We start from the raw sequence: 21,267 nt of genomic DNA on the forward strand, positions 1-21,267 counted from the left end.
TTTTCTACAAAATGAAATGATTTCTGTAATGCTCCTCTTTTATAACCCGACTTTTCCTTATTATTGTGGGGATTTTCTTCCACTTGTAAGGATGATGAATATTCTTAGTCTGACAAGTTCCACATTTCTTGAATCTTAAAAAAAAAAAAAAATGAAAAAAGCAAAACAAAACAAACACCCAGATCAATGAAATGTTCACCTCCTACAGCCTTTTCTGTTTTCCTGCCACCACCTTCAGAGGCGGTTTTTCAAATGGGGGTGAATCCATGTCCCCCTGTTTGGCATAGGCTAAAAGGGCCTTAAAAATGAAACTGAAATACCACAGACATTTGGAAATTTTTACTTTGACACATAATTTCCCCCCAACATTTTCCTGTTACTTTTACAGTTAGACAAATGATCTATGTGTTAGGGGACCACCATTACTTATGTTCACATTTATTTTACATATGAAAATGAATGTGTGGGAAAATGAGTCACAAATTAAAATGAGTTAAAAAGTTAGTCAGAGGGAATCTTTTTTATGTGTCCCACAAAAACAGCACCCAAGACAATGGGTGGTTACACAGGAGTCCACCTTAGCCATGGAGTATATTGTTCAAGACCCGCCCCCCACTGGATGCCTGAAACCATGGAGGTATCAAAACTTATTTATACCTTAAGTTGTCCAGTACTGGGCCTCCCTGGTGGTGCAGGCGGTTGAGGGCAGCGCTGTGAAGCTGTCCGCAGCCTCTGCAGTGCAGGATAGATCCTTACTGGCTGCGGAGCAACCTACAAGCAAAGCAGACCTCTCCTGTCTCGCCCGCTGCTCCCCTCAGCAGTGTATTTTGTCAGTCTTCCTGTTCTGTTCCCCGCTCTGTCTCTGGTGGATCCTCTCACTCTCCCCATCTGGCCTGTACCCCGGTTCTTGTATAAATAAATAAATCTTTAAAAACAAAAAGTTTTCCAGTACTTACATACCCCTGACAAAGTTTAATTTATGAATTTGACACAGTAATAGATTAACAGTAATAGCTAATAGTATAACAATTAACTATAATAAATGTACTCTCTGGCTCTCAAAATATCTAACTGTACCTGTTATTTTCAGACTGCAGTTGACCACAGGTAACAGAACCTTGAAAAGCAAACCGTGATTAAGGGGGCACTACAGAAATTCACTACTGGAGCCCATCTATATGTTCGCTGAGCAGCTATGAGATCTTGGGTAAGTTGTTGAATTACTCCATGTTTCAGGCAGAGGAGCCAAATGGAAATGTAACAAATTCATAACCTCTTGTAACAATTAAGTACAGTTGTCCCTCACTATCCAGGGGGATTGACTCCAGGACCCTCAGTAGACCAGAATCCCTGGATGCTTAAGTTCTTTATTAAAATGACTTAGAGTTTGCATATCACCTATGCACATCCTCCCAAATACTGTAAATCATCTCTAGATTTTATAATACCTAATGCAATGTAAATGTCTTATAAATAGTTGTTATATCATTTTGTTTTGGGGTTAACGATGGGGAGGAGGAGTCTGTATATGTTCAGTACAGACAAAACCATTTGAAACTAAACTATATAGTTCATGTTTTCTTTTTTTTTTTTAATTTTTAAAAAAAGATTTATTTATGCATACAAGAGCTGGGGTAGAGGCCAGAGGTCTGGGGGATGAGAGGATTCACCAGAGACAGAGTGGGGAACAGAACAGGCAGATTGACCAAAGTACACTGCTGAGGGGAGCAGCAGGGGAGTCAGGAGAGGTCTGCTGTGCCATGTGGGTCACCTCCCTGGCAGGGAATTGAACTCGTGCTGCAGTTTCTGCTGCTAGCTTCATAATGCTGATGCTTAACCCCTTGCACCACCAGGGAGGCCCTATAGTTCATGTTTTCAATCTGATGCTAGTTGAACATGCAGATTCTGAGGGTAATTCCTGCTACATAGTAAGATCAATAATGTCACTATTATTTTATGTTAGGGTATGATATTATTGCATATTTAACAAACAATCCTTAAAATAAGTCTCTCTTTTAGATTATTTGTTTGTTTTCCAGCTTGAGTTATTTTTAGTAGTGTTCTACAAACATTCTCCTACATGATTTTTGTGAATATGTATTATTACATTAGATAATTTTTTATTGTTGCCAAATATAGCTTTTCCTATTGCTTTATTTTTAATCTTTCCTATTTTTTCCTATATATAGATAATATTTGGTAGGTGATATTTTGCTTAACCTTGATATTATGTTTGACCTCAATTTTTTAAATCCACTGAAAAACTCTGTCCTAGATTATAAGAGAATAGAAAAAAATTAAGATATTGTCAAACATGTAATTCTCAGCAAATGTGTTGTCATGACCGAATTTGAAAAAAATTTCAAAAGTGGTATTTTCATAAAATTAAAATTTAATCCAGGAGAAGGTTACACAGGAAAATATGCAGAAAGAATAAATAACATCAAAGTTCATAATTGCTTAGAAGAAGAGAGGTCTCTAAAATTGTCATTAAATAAAATAATTCAATAATGAAACTTACATGGAAGGAAGACAAGGGTTAGGAAATGAGAGCATGAGAGATAAGTGAGAATTATGTTAATGTGTTATATTTAAGAAATCAACATAAAAATAAACGTAAGTAATACCTTAAGTAAGTTAGGGGAATGTATTAGAAGAATAGGCATAAACTATGGCACAAACTAATAACAATATTATTAGAATAATTTTTACAATAATGTTAGATGACCTAAAGAGAAAAAATTAAAATATATTTTACTTAAGAAGAAAGAAAATATTACTAATATGAAATATGAAAGTTAATAATGAAAGGAAATAAAAATGTCATATCAGTAATTATGACACTTATGAGTAATTATGACAGCAGGTTTAAAACACAAATATTATAGTGAACAAAATGTGAAAATATTCCTGGAACATAAACATTGTTTAAATATTCTTTGAGGGAAAAAAAGGAATGCACTCATATAACTTAAGTAACACTTTGCAAAAAAGAAAAAATATTTAAAATTCTTGGACAGTTAAAGCAGCACCCAGATCTAATTTAATCATCTTAACTATATATATATTTTTTTTAAAGATTTATTTTATTTATACAAGAACTGGGGTGCAGCCCGGATGCACGGGAGGGTGAGAGGATTCATCAGAGATAGAGCAGGGAACAAAACAGGCAGACTGACAAAATACACTGCTAAGGGGAGAGGTCTGCTGCACCATGTGGGATTTTTTGCTGGCCCGCTGGCATCGAACCCACACTGCAGAGGCTGCGGACAGCTTCACAGTGTGGCGCTCAACCGCCTGAGCCACCGAGGAGGCCCTTAACTATATTTATCAGATACCAATATTGAACAAAGAAGCAAACAGTGGTTTCAGTAAGATAAGTAGGGCAGATAAAATAAAACTGAAGACAAAAACAATTAAAAATAAACAAAATTGAATAAATATAAAAAGACATTTTTAGAGATTAATTGAACAAGCCTATAGCAAGAGTGTCTAAGAGAAAAAGAAATATAGTATAATAAGAATACTGACATAGAAAAAATGAGAACACTAGTATGAGCAATCATAATAATTTTAAAACTTATACAAAATGGATAAACCTCTTTTTTTTAGGGAATCTACAACTATATAATTTTGCAGTTCTACTTTTTTTTGCTTGTTTATTTATATATTTTTTACATCTTTTTTTTAAATAATAAATTTTATTTTTATATTCCCCATACAATTGCAACCCCCCATTCTGACCCCAATCCCTCCCCTCTATTTTTTACATCATTTTTAATTTTTGCACAATGTATGCATTTTCATTTTCATTGTTATGGTACCTAAAAATTCCCACCACCCTTGTTTTGATCCTATTCCCTTCTCTCCACCCTCCCCCTACCCCGGGCAGTGTGTCTCCGGTTTATGGTTGCTTGTTGATTTTGATTTTTACTTTATTATAATTAGTCTTTTTCCTGGTCCCTTATTTAGGTTTTCTAAATTCCTGCTATGAGTGAGACCATTCGGTATTTGTCTTTTTCTTTCTGGCTTATTTCACTGAGCATGTTCCCTTCCAGCTCCATCCAGGTTGCTGCAAGATGGTTTTCTTGATTTCTTCTTCTTCAGATTTATTGTTTGTGTATAGGAAGGCTACCGATTTTTGCATTGATTTTGTATCCTGCTACTTTACTGATTGATTAGTTTGATTAGTTTTTATGTGGAGTTTTTGGGGTTCGCTATGTATATTATCATATCATCTGTGAATAGTGATAGTTTGACTTCTTCCTTCCCTATTTGGATTCCTTGTATGTCTTTCTCTTGTCTTATTGCTCTGGCTAGGACTTCCATTATTATATTGAAAACTCAGTGGTGAGAGTGGACATCCTTGTCTTGTTCCAGCTCTTAATGGAAATGCTTTCAACTTTTCACCACAAAATGTATAAAATTCTAAAAGGAACAAATGGGTCATAAAATTTTTAAATTAATATTTAACAATATTAAATCATCCCATAAATGGACATGGATGTTGTTCTATTTGTTTGTATCTTCCTTTGTTTTGGGTTTTAGTATACAAATCTTTCATCACCTTAGTTAATTTTATTCCTAAGTAATTTGGGGAATATTATTATAAATAAAATTGTTTCCCTGGTTTCTTTTTCAGGTATTTCATTGTTAATGTGTAGAAGCACAACTTGATTTTGTATTCTATAACTTTACTGAATTTGTTTATATTGATCTAATAATTTTTTACAGAATCTTTAGGGGTTTTGACCTATAAAATCATGTCAGCCAAAAGGACAATTCTTCCTTCTGATTTTGATGCCTTTTCCTTTTCTTGCCTATTTGCTTTGGCTAGAAATTTCAGTGTTATGTTGAAAAGAAGTGGCAAGAGTAGGCATCCTTGCCTTGGTCTTTAAAGCTTTCAGTTTTTTACTGTTAAGTGTATTGATAACTATCAACTTTTCATATATGATCTTTATCATGTTGTGATACTTCCTTTTAGTCTTGGTTTGTTGGGAATATTTATTTTGACAATGTGTTGAATTTTGTCAATTTTTTTCTACGTCTATTTGGATAATGGTGTGATTTTTAGCCTTTATTCTGTTAATGTGTTGTGTAACATTAATTTTTCAGATGTTGAACCATTCTTGCATTCCAGGGACAAAGCCTACTTGGTCATGTTGTATGATCCTTTTAGATACGTTAGATTTGGTTTGCTGGTATTTTGTTGATGATATTTTTTGCATTTGTATTATTTAGGCATGTTAACCCATTATTTTGTTTCCTGTGGTATCTTTGGCTTTGATATCAAGGTAATACTGCACTCATAAAATGACTTAGGCATATTCCCTCCCCTTTATATTCTTGCAAGAGTTTGAGAAGCTATCCATAATTTTGTGAAAAGTTTGGTAAAATTCACAAGTGAAACCTTCTATTCCTGGCATTTTTTTGTTGAAAAGTTTTTGATTACCAATTTAATCCCCATGGTAGTTATAGGTCTTATGTCCAATTCCTTTATCCATTTTGAGTTGATTTTTGTGCATGGTGTGAGATAGTGTCTAGTTTCATTATTTGGTATGTGGTTGTCAGTGTTCCCAGCACCATTTCTTGAACAAACTGTCCTTATTCCAGTGCATAGTCTTTGTTCCTTTGTCAAAGATTAGTCTTCCATATATGTGTGGCTTTATTTCTGGGCTTTCTATTTAATTCCATTTGTCTTTATGTCTAGTTTTTGTTTTAGTACCATACTTATTTATTTTTTTTTTTTAGAGGCATGTTTTATTTATTTATTTATTTTGTTTGTTTGTTTATACATGCACTGGGTACAGTCAGAAGCGCGGGGAGGGTGAGAGAATTCACCAGAGCCAGAGCGGGGAGCAGAACAGGCAGAAGGACCGAGGTACACTGCTGAGGGGAGCAGCGGGCTGCAGGAGAGGTCTGCGTGCCATGTCGGACCCTCCTCTGGTGCTGGGAGCAGCCGGGGATCGAACCGGCACTGCAAAGGCTGTGGGCAGCTTCACAACCCAGCGCTCAACCGCTGCACCACTGGGGAGGCCAGTACCATACTTTGTTAATTATTATGGCTCTGTAGTATAGTTTGAAGTCTGGGCGTGTGATACCTCTATTCCACGGAGAAATTTAAATTTAAAGATAAACCTTTAAATTTAGAAATAAGATGGTTTTTATTATTGGTTGGTTTTTATTGTTAGTTAATACCAACAGGAGGTCTAAAGACCAGGAAGGAAAGCAAAACTGTCATCTTATACAGGATAGATAATCATTATATGGAAAACCATTAGCTCATTAGAAAAACTGAATTAATAGGGTTTAACCAAGTTTTGAAATCCAGGTTAACTTGCAAAATTCAGAAATGTTCCTAAACTACTAAATAAAAATGATGTTTTTATTTCTAAAAGAAAGATTTTCATTTCATTAAAATGTCTTATTTTTTCATTAAAAATAAGAAAATTTGGTCCTCCCCGGTGGTGCAGCAGTTGAGTGCTGGGTTGTGAAGCTGCCCGCAGCCTCTGCAGCGCCAGTTCGATCCCCAGCTGCTCCCTGGCCATTGGAGGAGGGTCCCGCATGGCGCACAGACCTCTCCTGCTGCCCACTGCTCCCCTCAGCAGTGTACTTCGGTCCTTCTGCCTGCTCTGCTCCCTGCTCTAGCTCTGGTGAATTCTCTCACCCTCCTGCGCTTCTGACTGTACCCAGTGCATGTATAAGCAAACAAACAAACAAACAAACAAACAAATAAATAAAACATGCCTCTATAAAAAAAAATTTTTTTTAAATAAATAAAACTAAGAAAATTTCATTTAAAATTTATTTAAAATAAGATAGCATTCTATATTATAGTGAACAAATTTAAAGTATCGAAGTCACTTAACAAATTATTATTATACTGAAAATTCTCCCAAAATCAATACTCCCATATTAATCTATAAATTGGGTGAACCAAATTCTTGCTGTATTTTCAAAGAATTTAATATACTGGTTTCATGATGTACGTGCATTTGTAACCCTGAATAGATATTTCAAATTAGAAATAAAAGAGAGAAATTATTTTTCCCTACTACCTTTCAACACATAACAAAACAACCCTAGTAATAAAAATTGTGCAATTATGAAGAAACCTAAAATTTATCTTTGGGAACATTTCTACTGGAGAGAGTTGAAAAATTGATCTCATCAATGAAAAAATAATATATAGTAGCAGATGTTAGGTAATCAGGCTCCTTATATGATGAAAATTATGTATCAATCCTACATTATGTATGAAGTTCTAAATACCTAAATATGTAGTAGAAAAATATAAATCTAGTAATTATAAGAGGGCAATTTGTGAATTTAAGTGGACGAGAACTTATAAATAAGATCCCAAGCTCAAACTATTAGGTGAGGAATTGATGGATTTAACAACACTAAAGCATTAGGCATTTGTCTTTCAAGGATATAACAGAAATTTAATGAAGTGATGCCAAATAGAAATAGCATCTAGTGTACACCGTTTAGGGTATTATGAATTTCTGCAAATATAGACAACCAACCAAAAATCATATGAAGATGTAGACAAGAACTTCACACAAGGGGAAAACTGAATGGCTAACAAGTATGTGAAGATATGCTCATACTTACTAAAATCAGAAAAAAAAAAAACCACTCAAATGGTGATGGTGGGAGGGGTCCTGAATCACAGGATAAGAGAAACATTCAAAGACATTAATATTAATATACCTTCACTTGAAACCACAAGTTCACGAAACTGGATTATATAAATGAAACGTTGTTTCAAAAATGATGGATGTTACTATTAAATATATGGTTTGATATGGAAGGTTATCATACATTTGACTTATACACAAATGGCAGCAAAAATTACACACCACAGTTACCTGTGTGCAAGAACAAAGTCTTTCATTTAGATGCCCCTGTCATGCCTTGCAAGGGTGTGTCTTGTTCAGTATCATCAGGCTTATGGTCATCCTTATTTTTACTCCTGTAACGATATCGATGTACCCATAAGATGACTATAGCCAAACATTCCCCCTAAGAGCAGATTATTGTTAGAGTGTACTGGGAATAAAAATATTGGGAGATTCAGATTCAAATTCTCTTGAGAGATTAATCAAAGTATCTTCCAATGCTTAATTCAACACAAAAGTACTCCAAATAAAGAACTTGCATGTTATTTCTACTCTAAGTCAGTTATCATTTATAGTTTGTCCTCTGGGAGAACATATCCACCATATTCTCATATGTATGCTGCAGGTCTTTATCTGCTTTGCAAATTCCAGATTCTCATATATAGATAAATAACATATACTCTTGGATATCAACTGTGCATTCCAAACTTAACATGTTCAAAATAGAACTCTTTATCCTTCTCCAAAGTCTGTTGTTCTGCTAATCTTTCCCATTTTTATGAAAGGACCCTTCATCTATAAGAAAAAGTTTAGTATCATCAGGATAATTCTTCCTGTTCACTCTATTTTCCCCCTATCTGATCCATCAACACATCTTGTTCTCCTGAACATCTCCTTAGCCACTCAGTCCCCATTGCTACCACCCTAGTCCACACCACCATTATCCCCACCTTGACTGCTACAGTCTTCTTTCAAACTCCCCTTTCATCTTTGACTTTTAAAACACCACATGTCCACATTCCAGCCAGAGAAATCCTTTCAAAGTGTAAATTGAATTCTTGTACTGTTGTTTTAAATACTTACAGGAATTAACATTGTAGATAGTGAAAAGTCAAAAGCCTTTCCAAGCCTATGGTCATTACCTGTTCTGATCCCCATCTGTGTTTTTAAATCATTTTAGCCAAATGATCTCTTTCTTTTCTTGGAACACCCAACCTCATTTCTGCCTTGATACCTACATGAACCCTCCTTTTTTGTCTCACACTCTTCATCCAGAACTTCCCTCACAACTTTTTTTCTTACTCCTTCTTCAATTTAAATGTCACCTCCTCAGAGCTATCACTCAACCTGAATTAGTCCATTAGTCTCTTTCATTATATCACTCTGCTAACTTTCTGAAATAGGCTTATAACTACCACTATTATTTTGTTTCCTTGTATTTTTCTATTGTTTCTCTCTCCAGGTTAGGACATAAGCTTCTGAAGGGAAAGAATTATTTGTTGTAGTCACGTCTATGAGAACAACGCATAGCCATATATAGGCACTAAAGAAGTACTTGATTAATGAGTACAAATTTTACTTTTTGAGTCTTTTAAAATACGATCACTTTCATCTTACTATGGTATGTCAGAAAAATTTACCTTAAATTTCCAATCTTAGACTTTTTCAACCCTCTCGAATAATCTGAAGTTCATAAGCTCTCTCCTAACAAAATCTGTCCTTAAGAAAGAATCCTAAACTCAATTTACCATGAAGATGAATTATTACTAACAGTGTATTCCATGACAATACTATGTAGGGTATCATTTTAATTAGGACAAATCCTGACTGCAGGAGTGACCAAGGATATGGACAGTTTCCCACGATGACTCGCTCTCCATGATTAATATTGCCAAAGCACTTGGATTTTTCTTTTCAGATTTGAAACCACTCCCATTTTACACACCTGAGCTCTATCACAGACAGGCAATAATTTCACTTACATTTTCTTTTTCTTTTTGCATCTCCAAAAAAGAAAAATAGCAAGCAATAGAGCAACTATGAGTACAACAACAAAAGTAATTGCCCAAATAATAGGAGAATCAGGAGGATCTGAAAAAGACAAACCAGAAGAATACCATTTATAACTATACTTCATTTCTAGACACTGTTCCATAAATCTCAGTGCTCTTTTGATTTTTCATTGTTGTTGACATTCAAATTGATATAAGATTATGTGCCAGGACCTCCCTGGTGGTGCAGGCAGTTGGGCACCACACTGTGAAGCTGTCCGCAGCCTCTGCAGCGCGGGTTCGAACCCGGCTGGCTAGCGAGAATCCCACATGGCGCAGCAGACATCTCTGGTTGGGCCCGCTGCTCCCCTCAGCAGTTTATTCAGTCCATCTGCCTGATCTGCTCCCTGCTCTGTCTCTGGTGAATCCTCTCATCCTCCCACGCATCTGGCCTGTACCCCAGTTCTTGTATAAATAAATAAATCTTTAAAAAAAAAGATTAAGTGCCATATTCCATTTTATTGAAGAATACGCTCATCAATATCATCTTACCACTCTCAAGAATAAGAAAAAGGATACAACCACAAAATATTCATCACAATGTAATGTTAGGCAAAATATAGTCAAAACTGAAATGTCCAATGGTCTGTAATAACCTCAGAAATTAATTTTTAATTATAATATGTATTTAAGATTAATATTTTAAAAAGAAAAGGCACAGACCAAGCCAAAACACACCTTTGGATTCTAACTGCAGAACTGAGGTTACCAGGTTCCCAGAGGGTGTGGGGGTGAGAACAGGAAAGGTAGAGGGGTCCAGTGAAATGTGATGGAGGGTTACTGGCACTTTTGTGGTGGGCATGGTGCAGTAACACACATGCGAAGAGGTGTGAGCCAGTACTCCTTGAACATATACAGTGTATAAGATTAATGTTCTAAACAATGTGATAAGCATTTTGTAAGGATTATTTACATCACCTAGGTCACTATAATTATTAGGTATAGTTGATAAATGAAAACTCAGATGTTCAGAAAATTTCAATGATAAACAGAGATTAATTAGGTGGCAAAACAGTGAAATGAGTACAATTCTTACTCCAGAGCCTGCATGCATATGAAAAGAAAATGGTAAATTTTGATTATCAACATTTTTACCAGTTATTTTGACTACAAAGTTCCTAGGTTACAATACAAATTTTACTTGTTTGTAGCTTTCTGAACATAACTTGCATTTTTCATTACAACTGAAGTTTAGCAAAAGGCCACTATTTGATTATCAGTGATAGTTCTTAGAGATACTATAAAAATGAATCTTTATTCTTTGTAAATAAACCTTAAAGAAATTTGTGCTTACATTAAGCGGCATGAACTATTGTACATTTTACATTCATAGGTCTGCTCGTGATAGGTGTTCTTGTCCTCTTTGTAATTGTCAGACTGATATTATTTCTTTGTTCACTTTCACCTCTCACCGTTTTTTACTTTGCTACTTTGAATTTTTTAATTACCACTGAAGGAAAAGAGAAATTCTTGTTAGCAATTACTTCTTCCCTGAGATACTATTAGGAATGTCTGCATTTTTAAAAATTTTAATTTGATTATATATATTTTTTACATCATTCTTCCTTTTTGTACAATGCATGCTTTCTCCTCTCAAGTGTAGTCCCCACAAAATTCCCACCACCAGTTCACCTCTGCACATCACCATAGTCCCTTGTGTAAGAACACATTCCCTCCCCTGATTTGGTCCCTCTCCCTTCCCCTCCCCTGCAGAGTGTCTCTGATTAATGGTTGCCTGTTAATTTTGTTTTTTAATTTATTATAATTTTTTCCTGGTCCCTTGTGAGGGGTCTTGCTGCCCCAGCCAGATAAGACACTGGCAAGCAGCTAAGAAAAAGGGCCTCACTGGGCCTCCCCGGTGGCGCAGCAGTTGATCGCTGCGTTGCAAAGCTGCCTGCAGCCTCTGCAGCACCAGTTCGATCCCCGGCTCCTCCCCGGAGCACCGCAGGAGGGTCCCACATGGCTCACAGACCTCTCCTGCCGCCCGCTGCTCCCATCAGCAGTGTACCTCAGCCTCCCTGCTCTGCTCCCCGCTCTGGCTCTGGTGAATTCTCTCACCCTCCCACGCTTCTGACTGTACCCGGTGCTTGTATTAATAAATAAATAAATCTAAAAAAAAAGAAAAGAAAAAGGGCCTCACACTGTGGGGCTGAAGAAAAAGGGCCTCACACCGTGGAGCTGAAGATTCCTTGTGCCTCACACTGTGGGGCTAAAGATTAATCTATAACCTGTATACATCCCTTTGTTTTTTGTTCTTGATCATGGTCACAAAAAGAGAAAAACCTCTCAGAAAATACATTGGGCAATAAATTATATGTACCGGCATACTGTAAGTAAATGGTATGGAAAATTATCTGTTTAAAAATTAGTTATTAAACAACTTGGCCCACTTGACAATGGGAGGCAATTTATTGTACATGCCTGACAAGCAATCCAGCACAACAATTATAGTAAGTCCTTCTTTTGCTTTTTTTTAGAAGTTTCTTGGGAAAGTTTTTAAATGAAATTAACTGTGTTAAGAAGTTTGTAGGTAGAAAACCCTGTTAGCTGATAACCAGAAAACAGCCGGTCTTCAGCTGAAGGCCATGCAAATAAGAAGAATCTTTTGATGCTTAGGCTTTAGCTGATAGAGTGTACTAACCACTATCAACTGTCTTAGGTAATTGTCTAAACTAAAATAATGAGTTTTAGTGTGAGGTTTAGTTTTTTTATCTATTAACCTTGAAGGCTACCATCTTGCTGAGACCCGTAGGAGCCAGTAGTCTATGGGAAAAGAAAGCACTGATTGTTTCTGCTTTGCTTCTATGCATATGATGATGTCATCTCACTGCTTGCAAAAAATGAATAAAGACCTGCTGAGTCCCTCAGTAGAAGATACTTGTACTTCATCAAGTGTCAGTGTCTTCTCACGACATTTTGCCGAGGCTGGTCGTCGGCAGTCCCTCATTTGGTTCCCCTACATTCCTCCTGTAAGTGAAACCATCCAATATTTTTCTTTTTCCTTCTGGCTTATTTCACTGAGCATGATCCCTTCCAGCTCCATCCATGTTGCTGCAAATAGGATAGTTTATCTTTTTTTGATTGCTGAATAGTGTTCCATTGTGTATATATCTTCTTGATCCAGTCATCTATTTTTTGGCATTTGGGTTGTTTTCATATCTTACCTATTGCAAATAGGCTGCGATAAACAGGTATCCTTTTGAATTAATGTATTTGTGTCCTTTGGGTAGATTAGGAAAGTCTGCATTTTAGGTGAAGTTTGTGCCACATATTTTAGAATGTACAGCACTTTGTCTCAGTTCCTGGTTTTAATTATGGTCTTTTTTCAATGAGACGTTCATAACTCATTTAACACAGGTGGAGGAGGCATAATAAGAGGAATTTAACACTAAATTATGAACACAGTCCAGGGGTCAATGGGGTAGGAGAGGGAAACTCCTTATGTTTTCAGCAGAATCAGGGATTTATATCCCTGATATTTACTACAAAGCTAAACAGGGATGAACCCACTAATTGATGTTACTTCTTTATAGACTATCTCAGTGAGAAGCCAAGTTAACCAGAGTAATCTAGTCAATACGTTGATGGGAAATAGATATGACACTCGTTTGACATATTCTCATCCATGATTTATGGAAAGATACAGGAAATATCAACTTATTAACATTAGTTTCAAGACACACACAAAAAAATTACCTTTACTTCCTGAAACTCCTTTAAATTAAATTACAAAAAGAAAATGCCTAAGTGAAAAACAAGCAAATGGAAGCGTGGCCTTCAAAATTAGCAAGAAACTTAAAAGAAAGTTGTGAAAGACATAAAGTGGACAGAAGAATGCTTATGAAGGAGCAGGATGAAAGAGGCTGCAAGTATGTGTGTGCACACAGGAGGCCACGGCTTCAGAGAAAGTGATGTAGACTCCGGAAAGGCTCAGGACTCAGATGGCAAAAGAATCACAGAATAAACATCACAGTCAAAATCACCCCTGGGTCTCCCCAGTGGTGCAGCAGGTTGAGCGCTGCGCTGTGAAGCTGTCCGCAGCCTCTGCAGCGCAGGTTCGATTCCCGGCCGGCCAGGGAGAAACCCACATGGCATGGCAGACCTCTCCTGCCTGGCCCCCTGCTCCCCTCAGCAGTGTCTTTGGTCTGTCTGCCTGTTCTGCTCCCCGATTTCCCTGGTGAATTCTCTCACCTGTACCCCAGTTCTTGTATAAATAAATAAATCATTTAAAAAATAAATAATTAAATAATTTAAAAAATCACCCATTTCTACATCCCCAAGCATGCAATATAGGCATTATGAGTCTGGGGTCTTTGTGTCTGTCCCATATCAGATGTCAACCTGCACATACACAGCACAAATTTCAGTATTAAATATGCACTGAAAGATTGACAGACATCACTTGGGCAAATCAAACAAGATTTCAGGGGAAATCACCAGGGAATTTAGCAGGAAGGAAAAGAGGGATGATATTGTTTAACCCATTATGTTTTATGGCAATATGTGACTTAAAAAGGTTAAAGCTTTAATAGAAGAGGTAATTTCAGTAGAACATGTACATGTCTTCCTTAATTACCAGAAGTCAGATATGTAGCCCATAGTTTAAAAACATTTGTAAAGGAAGTTCAAGAGATGGGATTAAGAAAAAAAATTTAATGGACTTGAAAATGCAATGATTCAGGGTGTTTAAGACCAATCCTCCTCCTGAGAACACACACACAAAAATTAGACAAATTATTGTTAAAATTCTGAATGCACAAAAAGTTTCAAGTTTATTAAGAATTCAAGGGCCAAGATCCAGTAAAAATGGGAAGCCAAGAAAAGTAAGCCAGGCATCTGCATATACTTTTGCCCAAATAAAAATGTGAACAATTACAGTGAAAGTGCTGAGAAGTTGGGCATGTGCTAAAATACTGAGAAGCTGAATATGAATTTCAACAATTAAAAAGGGTTAGGGTAATAAAAATTGGAGATAAAAACTTGCCAAGGACAAAATGTTCTGGTATCCACTATAGGCTAAAACTGGAACTCTATTTTTTTTTAAAGATTTATTATTTTACTATTTTATACAAGAACCGGGGTACAGGCCAGATCCTGGGAGGGTGAGAGGATTTACCAGAGACAGAGAAGCGAACAGAACAGGCAGACTAAAGAATACACTGCTGAGGGGAGCAGCGGGCAAGACAGGACAGAGGGCTTCGCCACATGGGATTCTCCCTGGCTGGCCAGGATCAAACCTGTGCTGCAAAGGCTGTGGACAGTTTCACAGCGCAGCGCTCAACCGCCTGCGCCACCAGGGAAGCACTGGAACTCTATTTTGATTAGATTCAATCAGATATGCACTTGACTTTTTAAGGACTAATGTCTATTTCAGATCATCTCCGTTTTTAGCTAAATGAAGCAAAACTTAATGATTTCTGGATATAAAAGCACCTATCACAAAAGACACCTATTGTATGAGTTCATTTACATGAAATGACAGAATAGGTAAATATATAGGGACATAAAGTATCAGTGGGATCCTAAGGCTAGGACCACAGTGTGCTGAAACTCAAAGTTCTCACTAAGGAGTCTGGAGTTTCTTTGTGGTAGTAAAAATGTTCTACATATGATTTGCTGATGGCTGCATGAATCTTGTCAATATACAAAAATCATTGAATTATATATTTTAAATAGATGAATTTCCTGTGAATTATATTTCTATAAAACTATGACCAAAGGTATAGCATGTAGTCAAAGATAATTATACCCAAAAATTCATTTTGACTTAAACCTGATTTTAAAATAATAGACAATAGGAAGTGACCCACTAAATATTCAGATATTAGAATTCTCAGACACAGAATTTAAAATATATATCATGTAATTATTTCATACATTAAATACACATTTGTAATTTGTGTCCCAGAAAAAGGTAAGAGTTTAGAATACAAGCAATATTTGAAGAAATGATAGGCAAGAATCTTTTGAAAATAATGAAGGACTTAACTCAGACTCAAGAATTTTGGGAAAACTGAAGCAGCATACATACAAAGAAAATGACACCAAGGTACACAATAATAAAACTTATAAAACAAATACAATGAGAAAATTTTAAATGTAACTGAGAAGGGAAAGGGCACGTTTCTTTCAAATGAGCAGCAGTGAAACTGAGAGATCTTTCCAGCAAAAGTAATGAAGGTAAGAAATCAGTGGAAAAACACTGTCGAAGTGATGAACTAAGCCTATGAAATTGGAAATATGAATCTTGCAAACATGGTGTTCAAAAATCAAAACAATTCGCAACTGAAATAAAAAATATTGGCCACCTGTATGCCTGCACTGAGGAGAAAAAAAAAAAGCTCTTAAAAAGAAAAAATAAGAATTCTTTAGGCAGAAAAAAAACAAAACTTTTAACATGACAAAGAAAAACAGCAGAAAGAATAAAGTAAAGATTATACATAGTAGAAAGGAATATTACTACAGACAACAAGAATGACAACAGTAATAATGTATCTTTGTATTAAATATATATAAGGAATTAAATTGCACAAAAGAGGAGTAACACAAAAGATAAGAATTGATAAATGCTATTACATTATCCAGGAAGAAGTGAATGTACTAAATTATATTAAACTCTGATAAGTCAAGATATAGGTTATAATCTCCAAGTTAACCATGTAAGAAGGAAATATGAAAGTATAGTTTAACTGGGGAGAGGTGATATAAAAATAAATGATTAATTCACAAGAAGTCAGGAAGACAAAAAAGGGACATAAAACAGATCACATAACTGAAAATGATATTAAAACCTAAGTACATCTGTATTGATACTAAATATAGAGACTAAATGCTCTAGTTTATAAAAATGACTAGGTAGGATGATTTTTTTCACTTTTAAAAGTATAGAGGGCCTTCCCAGTGGCGCAGGTGGTTGAGCACAGCACTGTGAAGCTGTCTGTAGCCTCTGCAGTGCCAGTTTGATCCCCGCTGTCTGTGAAGCAACCCACATGGTGCAGCAGACCTCTCCTGTCTGGCCTGCTGCTCCCCTCAGCAGTGTATTTTGTCAGTCTGCCTGTTCTGTTCCCCACTCTATCTCTGGTGAATCCTTTCACACTCCTGCACATCTGGCCTGCCCCGGTTCTTGTATAAATAAATAAATCTTTTTTTGGGGGGCCTCCCCAGTGGCGCAGCAGTTGAGCGCTGGGTTGCGAAGCTGCTCGCAGCCTCTGAGGCACCAGTTTGATCCCCGGCTGCTCCCCGGCCACTGGAGGAGGGTCCCACATGGCGCGCAGACCTCTCCTGCGGCCCGCTGCTCCCCTCAGCTCTGCTCCCCGCTCTGGCTCTGGTGAATTCTCTCACCCTCCCGTGCTTCTGACTGTACCCAGTGCTTGTATAAATAAATAAATAAATCTTTGAAAAAAAAAAAAAAATCTTTTTTTTTTAAAAAAATGTATCCTATAGGAACCACACCCTGTTTAACTATGGTTTTGAAACAGAAGATGTGTTTGGAAGAGCTTGGGAGGAAGGTGAATGAAGGAAAAGGCAGCTAAGATAGGAGAGGACAAAGCAGGCTTAACCAGGCTGCTAAAAGTTACAGGGGGAAGCAGAAAAGCAACTCTAGTGGGAAGAAAAGAAATTTATTGGGAGGAGGAAACATTGAAGGAGTTATAAATGAGCCTAATTTTCATGAACTGTGGCAGAAATTCAGTAGGAAGCACATACAGGAAATCAACTGAAAATTAGCCATGTAAGAAGAGTTACCCTAGAAGCAGGGCTGGGGCAGGGGACTTCTTTGTCTCATTGTTTGATTCTTTCCACCATGTGGGTGTTTTCCATTGACTTACATTTTCAAAATTAGAGGACTACACTTCTGGTTGTGAATTTTTTTTTTTTAAGATTTATTTCTTTATGCATACAAAAGCCAGGGTACAGGCCAGAGATACAGGGGGTGAGAGAAATCACCAGAGACAGAGGAGGGAACAGAACAGGCAGGCTGACTGAAATACACTGATGAGGGGAGCAGCGGGTGAGACAGGAGAATTCTGCCTCACCATGTGGTTTTCTCCCTGGCCAGGGATCGAACTCATGCTGCAGAGGCTGTGGATTGCTTCATAGTGCGGTGCTTAACCTCTTGCACCATCAGGGAGGCCCTGGTTGTGAATTTTATATGTAAATATTTCCCTTGTTGATTACCACTGTACTTACGTTCTTCTTGCAATGGCAGAGTGACAATCTTCTCCTCGTGCTTCACAGGATGAACCATTTTCACAATCAGGTACGGGAGACTCAGGGACTTGACTATCTCCACGGAGATGTTATACTTTTTCATGACAGTCACTATGCCGTTTGGGTTCTGAGCATGGTATTCCTCTGACAGATTCACCAGGAGTTGTGCAGGGAAAAGAGATATCTGAGGAGCAGGTTTACCCACTGCTGAGTAAATAAACCTAACAAAACCTGCAGAGTCAAGGTTGGTTTGGAGTTCAGTTTTTAATTCAGGTTCAGCTAGGCAAAAAAAAAAAAAAAGAAATGAAGAAGAAGAAAATTAAATATAAAAATATGTCACACTCACTTTTCTACTGTATTAAATAGGGACTTCCCAATCTTTCAGTGTGAAGCTAAATTACTGAAAATATGTCCTCACATTACCTCTCCTTGTATTTTACTCAACAATTCCATCGCCTATACCATCTATCCTCCAGACTGAGAGGAACAATTGATATCTCCACTTTCATTCAGTCTTAAAATTGCACTGGATACATCCACAATACTTTACATTTATAGCAACACAATGGGCAACACTGTGACTCTATCACTAGTCCTTAAACACTTTGTGAATTTGAAGACTGAGAAATTCTAGTTTTGTTAAAGTGTTCTTGTTCACGTCTGCTCTCTTTTTCTTTTCCTATCTTTTATAGGGAAAAACTAGATGCCATTCATGTATTTTATGCACCGGACAAAACCAGTGCAGTGCAGTGCAAAAAAGTTAGATGAGAGCACAGAAGACCTAAGTACTATGGCTGGTCCAGCACTTTCTGAAAATGGGCAAGTCGTGTAACCATAATTGCTTTTTTTTTTCTTTTGCATAGTAAGAATTTGCCTGGATCTTTCCTTCTCTAACATTCTTATTCTGGACTTAAACCTTAAAAGTTACATTTCCATGATTTTGAATCTACACAAAACATTTACATACTAAAAATGTTAAGGCAGATTTGTCCTCCATGGCTGCCACGTGGGAACACGTTAAACAGACACTTGTAGCAGGCTTCATCCTCAAATGTCACTTCACGGATAGTTATGAATGAGGAATTGGGTTCGATGGACTTGCAGTGCAGTCGATTTATATATGGTGGAAGAATCCTTTCTCCATATTTACTGCTGTATGTGCCAATATTGTATGGTAATGAGTTTTGGATCTTCTGCCAAGTAATTTGTATAATCTCTTCTGGAGATGTCAAATTGCAGAAAATTGTCACATTTCCTCCCAATACAGCTGTCTCATTACTTTTGTGCTTTATCCCACGTGCAGAATCTGAAAATGAGACCCAGTATGGATTAAAAGAAATTTACTTTCAAACTCCCCTGGACTTAATCCTATAATAGCACTTAACTCTGGGTTATAATTACTTTTTTTTTTGGATCTCTTCTTCACAAGAAAATAAACTGTCTAACCTTCTTCACTATTGATAACTCATTTCTAGATGTGTTTCTGGGATAGTTCTACTAATCAACAAATATTTGTGAATGTAAAATTGAAATATAAATTAACCAATATGAGATGATCAGTGGTAATATTAATGAATTGGAGACTGAGCTGAACTGACTTGAGAGTGACAAATTCCTGATGACTCCAGTTTGATGGAGGACTAAAAATTGTGTAGGTTTTAGCAGCAGGAAGCCTACTAGTCTCATGCTGCGAGCCAGGAAAAAACACCTCATATCTTGTATAAAGGGAAAACAAAGTAACCATGTTGAAGTAAGTCTAGTGAATTTTCCATTAGAAGACCTATTCTCCAGAAGAAAACACTTTATCAGAAACTTAACCCATGTAGGTAGAACAATGGTGACCTCCACTTTAGTTCCTGTTAGCTTTCCTTTCATTCCTTTTTTTTAAAAAAAGATTTATGCAAGAACCAGGGTATAGGCCATATGTGCCGGAGGGTGAGAGGATTCACCAGAGACAGAGTGGGGAACAGAACAGGCAGACTGACAAAATACGCTGCTGAGGGGAGCAGCTGGTGAGACAGGAGAGGTCCGCTTCGCCATGTGGGTTGCCTGTACCATGAACCAAAATGCTTTTAGAGGGATTCAAGTTAAATAGCTTTAATCAAATAGTTTTTAAATGGCTAGACAATAACAAGACTTGAATATTTTATTAAATCCTTAATGTGTTTCAGGAGTACCTCAACTTGAAAAATCATCTATGTGAAACAGATATAGTGGAGCCATTATAAAATAGGATCAGCCATGTCATGTTGGAAAAAGTTTGTTATCTGTAATGTGGCAAAAGACTAGGTGAGCAGAAATTATCCTTAACATTGTTTGAAAAGTCAACAGGTAAATGAACATCCTTGTCACAAAATTTATGATTGTGCATTTTTGGTAGAGAATAGAATTAGTAACTATGTATATCCAAGAATAGATTAAACCTCTTAGCCCAAATTAACACTTTACCTCATCTTTTTCTTTTCTTCCCATAAAACCCCTCAACTTTCATCCCATCTCAGACTACTTTTGGACTTCTCGATGAAACTGTGTGCCCCAAATTAAAATTATTTTTTCCCAAATAAATATTTAACTGTCTCTCATTCTTGACTTTATTTTTAGGTAAAAAAGCAAATCCACAAAGGAAACAAATATTTGACAATATAAAAACAAGTAACTTCTTAATAAACAGGATGAGCCTCAAAACAAGTCAAACTCAATTTCAAAGGCAAAGAGACTGCAAGAAATATGCAAAACTAACTCATTTGTAAAGAACTCATTTCTTTCCTTCTGGCTTAAGTCCTCTCTAGTGTGACCCACTTGGAAGCACTTCAGAAGCAGTCCCAGTTACCTTTCTTTCCTTCTCTGTTTGCTAATTCACTATTTCAAATATGCTTCAATTAAACTTTTGCTAAATGCCTACAACATGGGAGGGCTACATGGTTAACACAAGATCCAAACATAATGCCCTGTTCACCTAATTTTATAAAATTAGACCACAATCTGCTATTTGTTTAACATTAATCTTCAGCTAAGTGCATTTAAGAGAAAAAGTGAAGAGTTACCTGATCCTTGCACCCAGCTGGAAAGTATGAACAACTGAAGAATGGGATGGAATAGAAAATTCATGAGATTTGATGACAAAGTCCTCATACTTCATGTTCAAACACAGCTCTAACACTGAAATGAAAAAAAGACCAGTCTCCCAATTTCCTCAATTCTGGTTTATGTATTAACCATATTTGGCAAGGTCTTGTAGTGGCAGGATGGGCCAAGAAGGAGTCCTGGAGCCCTCCTGGCCTTATCAGTCTTTTTATTGCGCTTTAAATGTAGTGCAACGTGGCACAACAGCTGCACTCGCTGCTCCCCTCAGCAGTGTACGTTGTCAGTCTGCCTTTTCTGGC

At 36.7% G+C, this 21,267-nt stretch overlaps 1 protein-coding gene across 1 annotated transcript; it reads right to left on the minus strand.

Annotated features, from left to right (window-relative positions):
• Window positions 1-73: 73 nt before the first annotated feature.
• On the minus strand, window positions 74-21,154 carry LOC119258126 (OX-2 membrane glycoprotein-like). The gene is made up of 6 exons (XM_054700603.1): window positions 20,929-21,154; window positions 18,852-19,190; window positions 17,864-18,163; window positions 9,608-9,716; window positions 7,875-7,978; window positions 74-134 (listed from the first exon to the last, which is right to left on the minus strand). The coding sequence occupies exons 1-5, from the start codon at window positions 21,014-21,016 to the stop codon at window positions 7,897-7,899; spliced, it is 918 nt and encodes a 305-aa protein (XP_054556578.1). The 5' UTR covers window positions 21,017-21,154; the 3' UTR covers window positions 74-134; window positions 7,875-7,896.
• Window positions 21,155-21,267: the final 113 nt, after the last annotated feature.

Source organism: Talpa occidentalis, unplaced genomic scaffold (assembly GCF_014898055.3).
Source record: "Talpa occidentalis isolate TD23 unplaced genomic scaffold, MPIMG_talOcc4v2.1 talOcc4.4, whole genome shotgun sequence".
Taxonomy (NCBI): domain Eukaryota; kingdom Metazoa; phylum Chordata; class Mammalia; order Eulipotyphla; family Talpidae; genus Talpa; species Talpa occidentalis.

Excerpts from the sequence above, each read along its gene's own strand:
- LOC119258126 (XM_054700603.1), bottom strand. The coding sequence starts at position 21,016 with ATGAGGACTTTGTCATCAAATCTCATGAATTTTCTATTCCATCCCATT. Across the intron at positions 18,164-18,851 it reads AATCTGCCTTAACATTTTTA|CTGAACCTGAATTAAAAACT; the intron begins GTATGTAAATGT and ends TTTTTTGCCTAG. Across the intron at positions 7,979-9,607 it reads TGCAAAAAGAAAAAGAAAAT|GAGTAAAAATAAGGATGACC; the intron begins GTAAGTGAAATT and ends ATATCGTTACAG.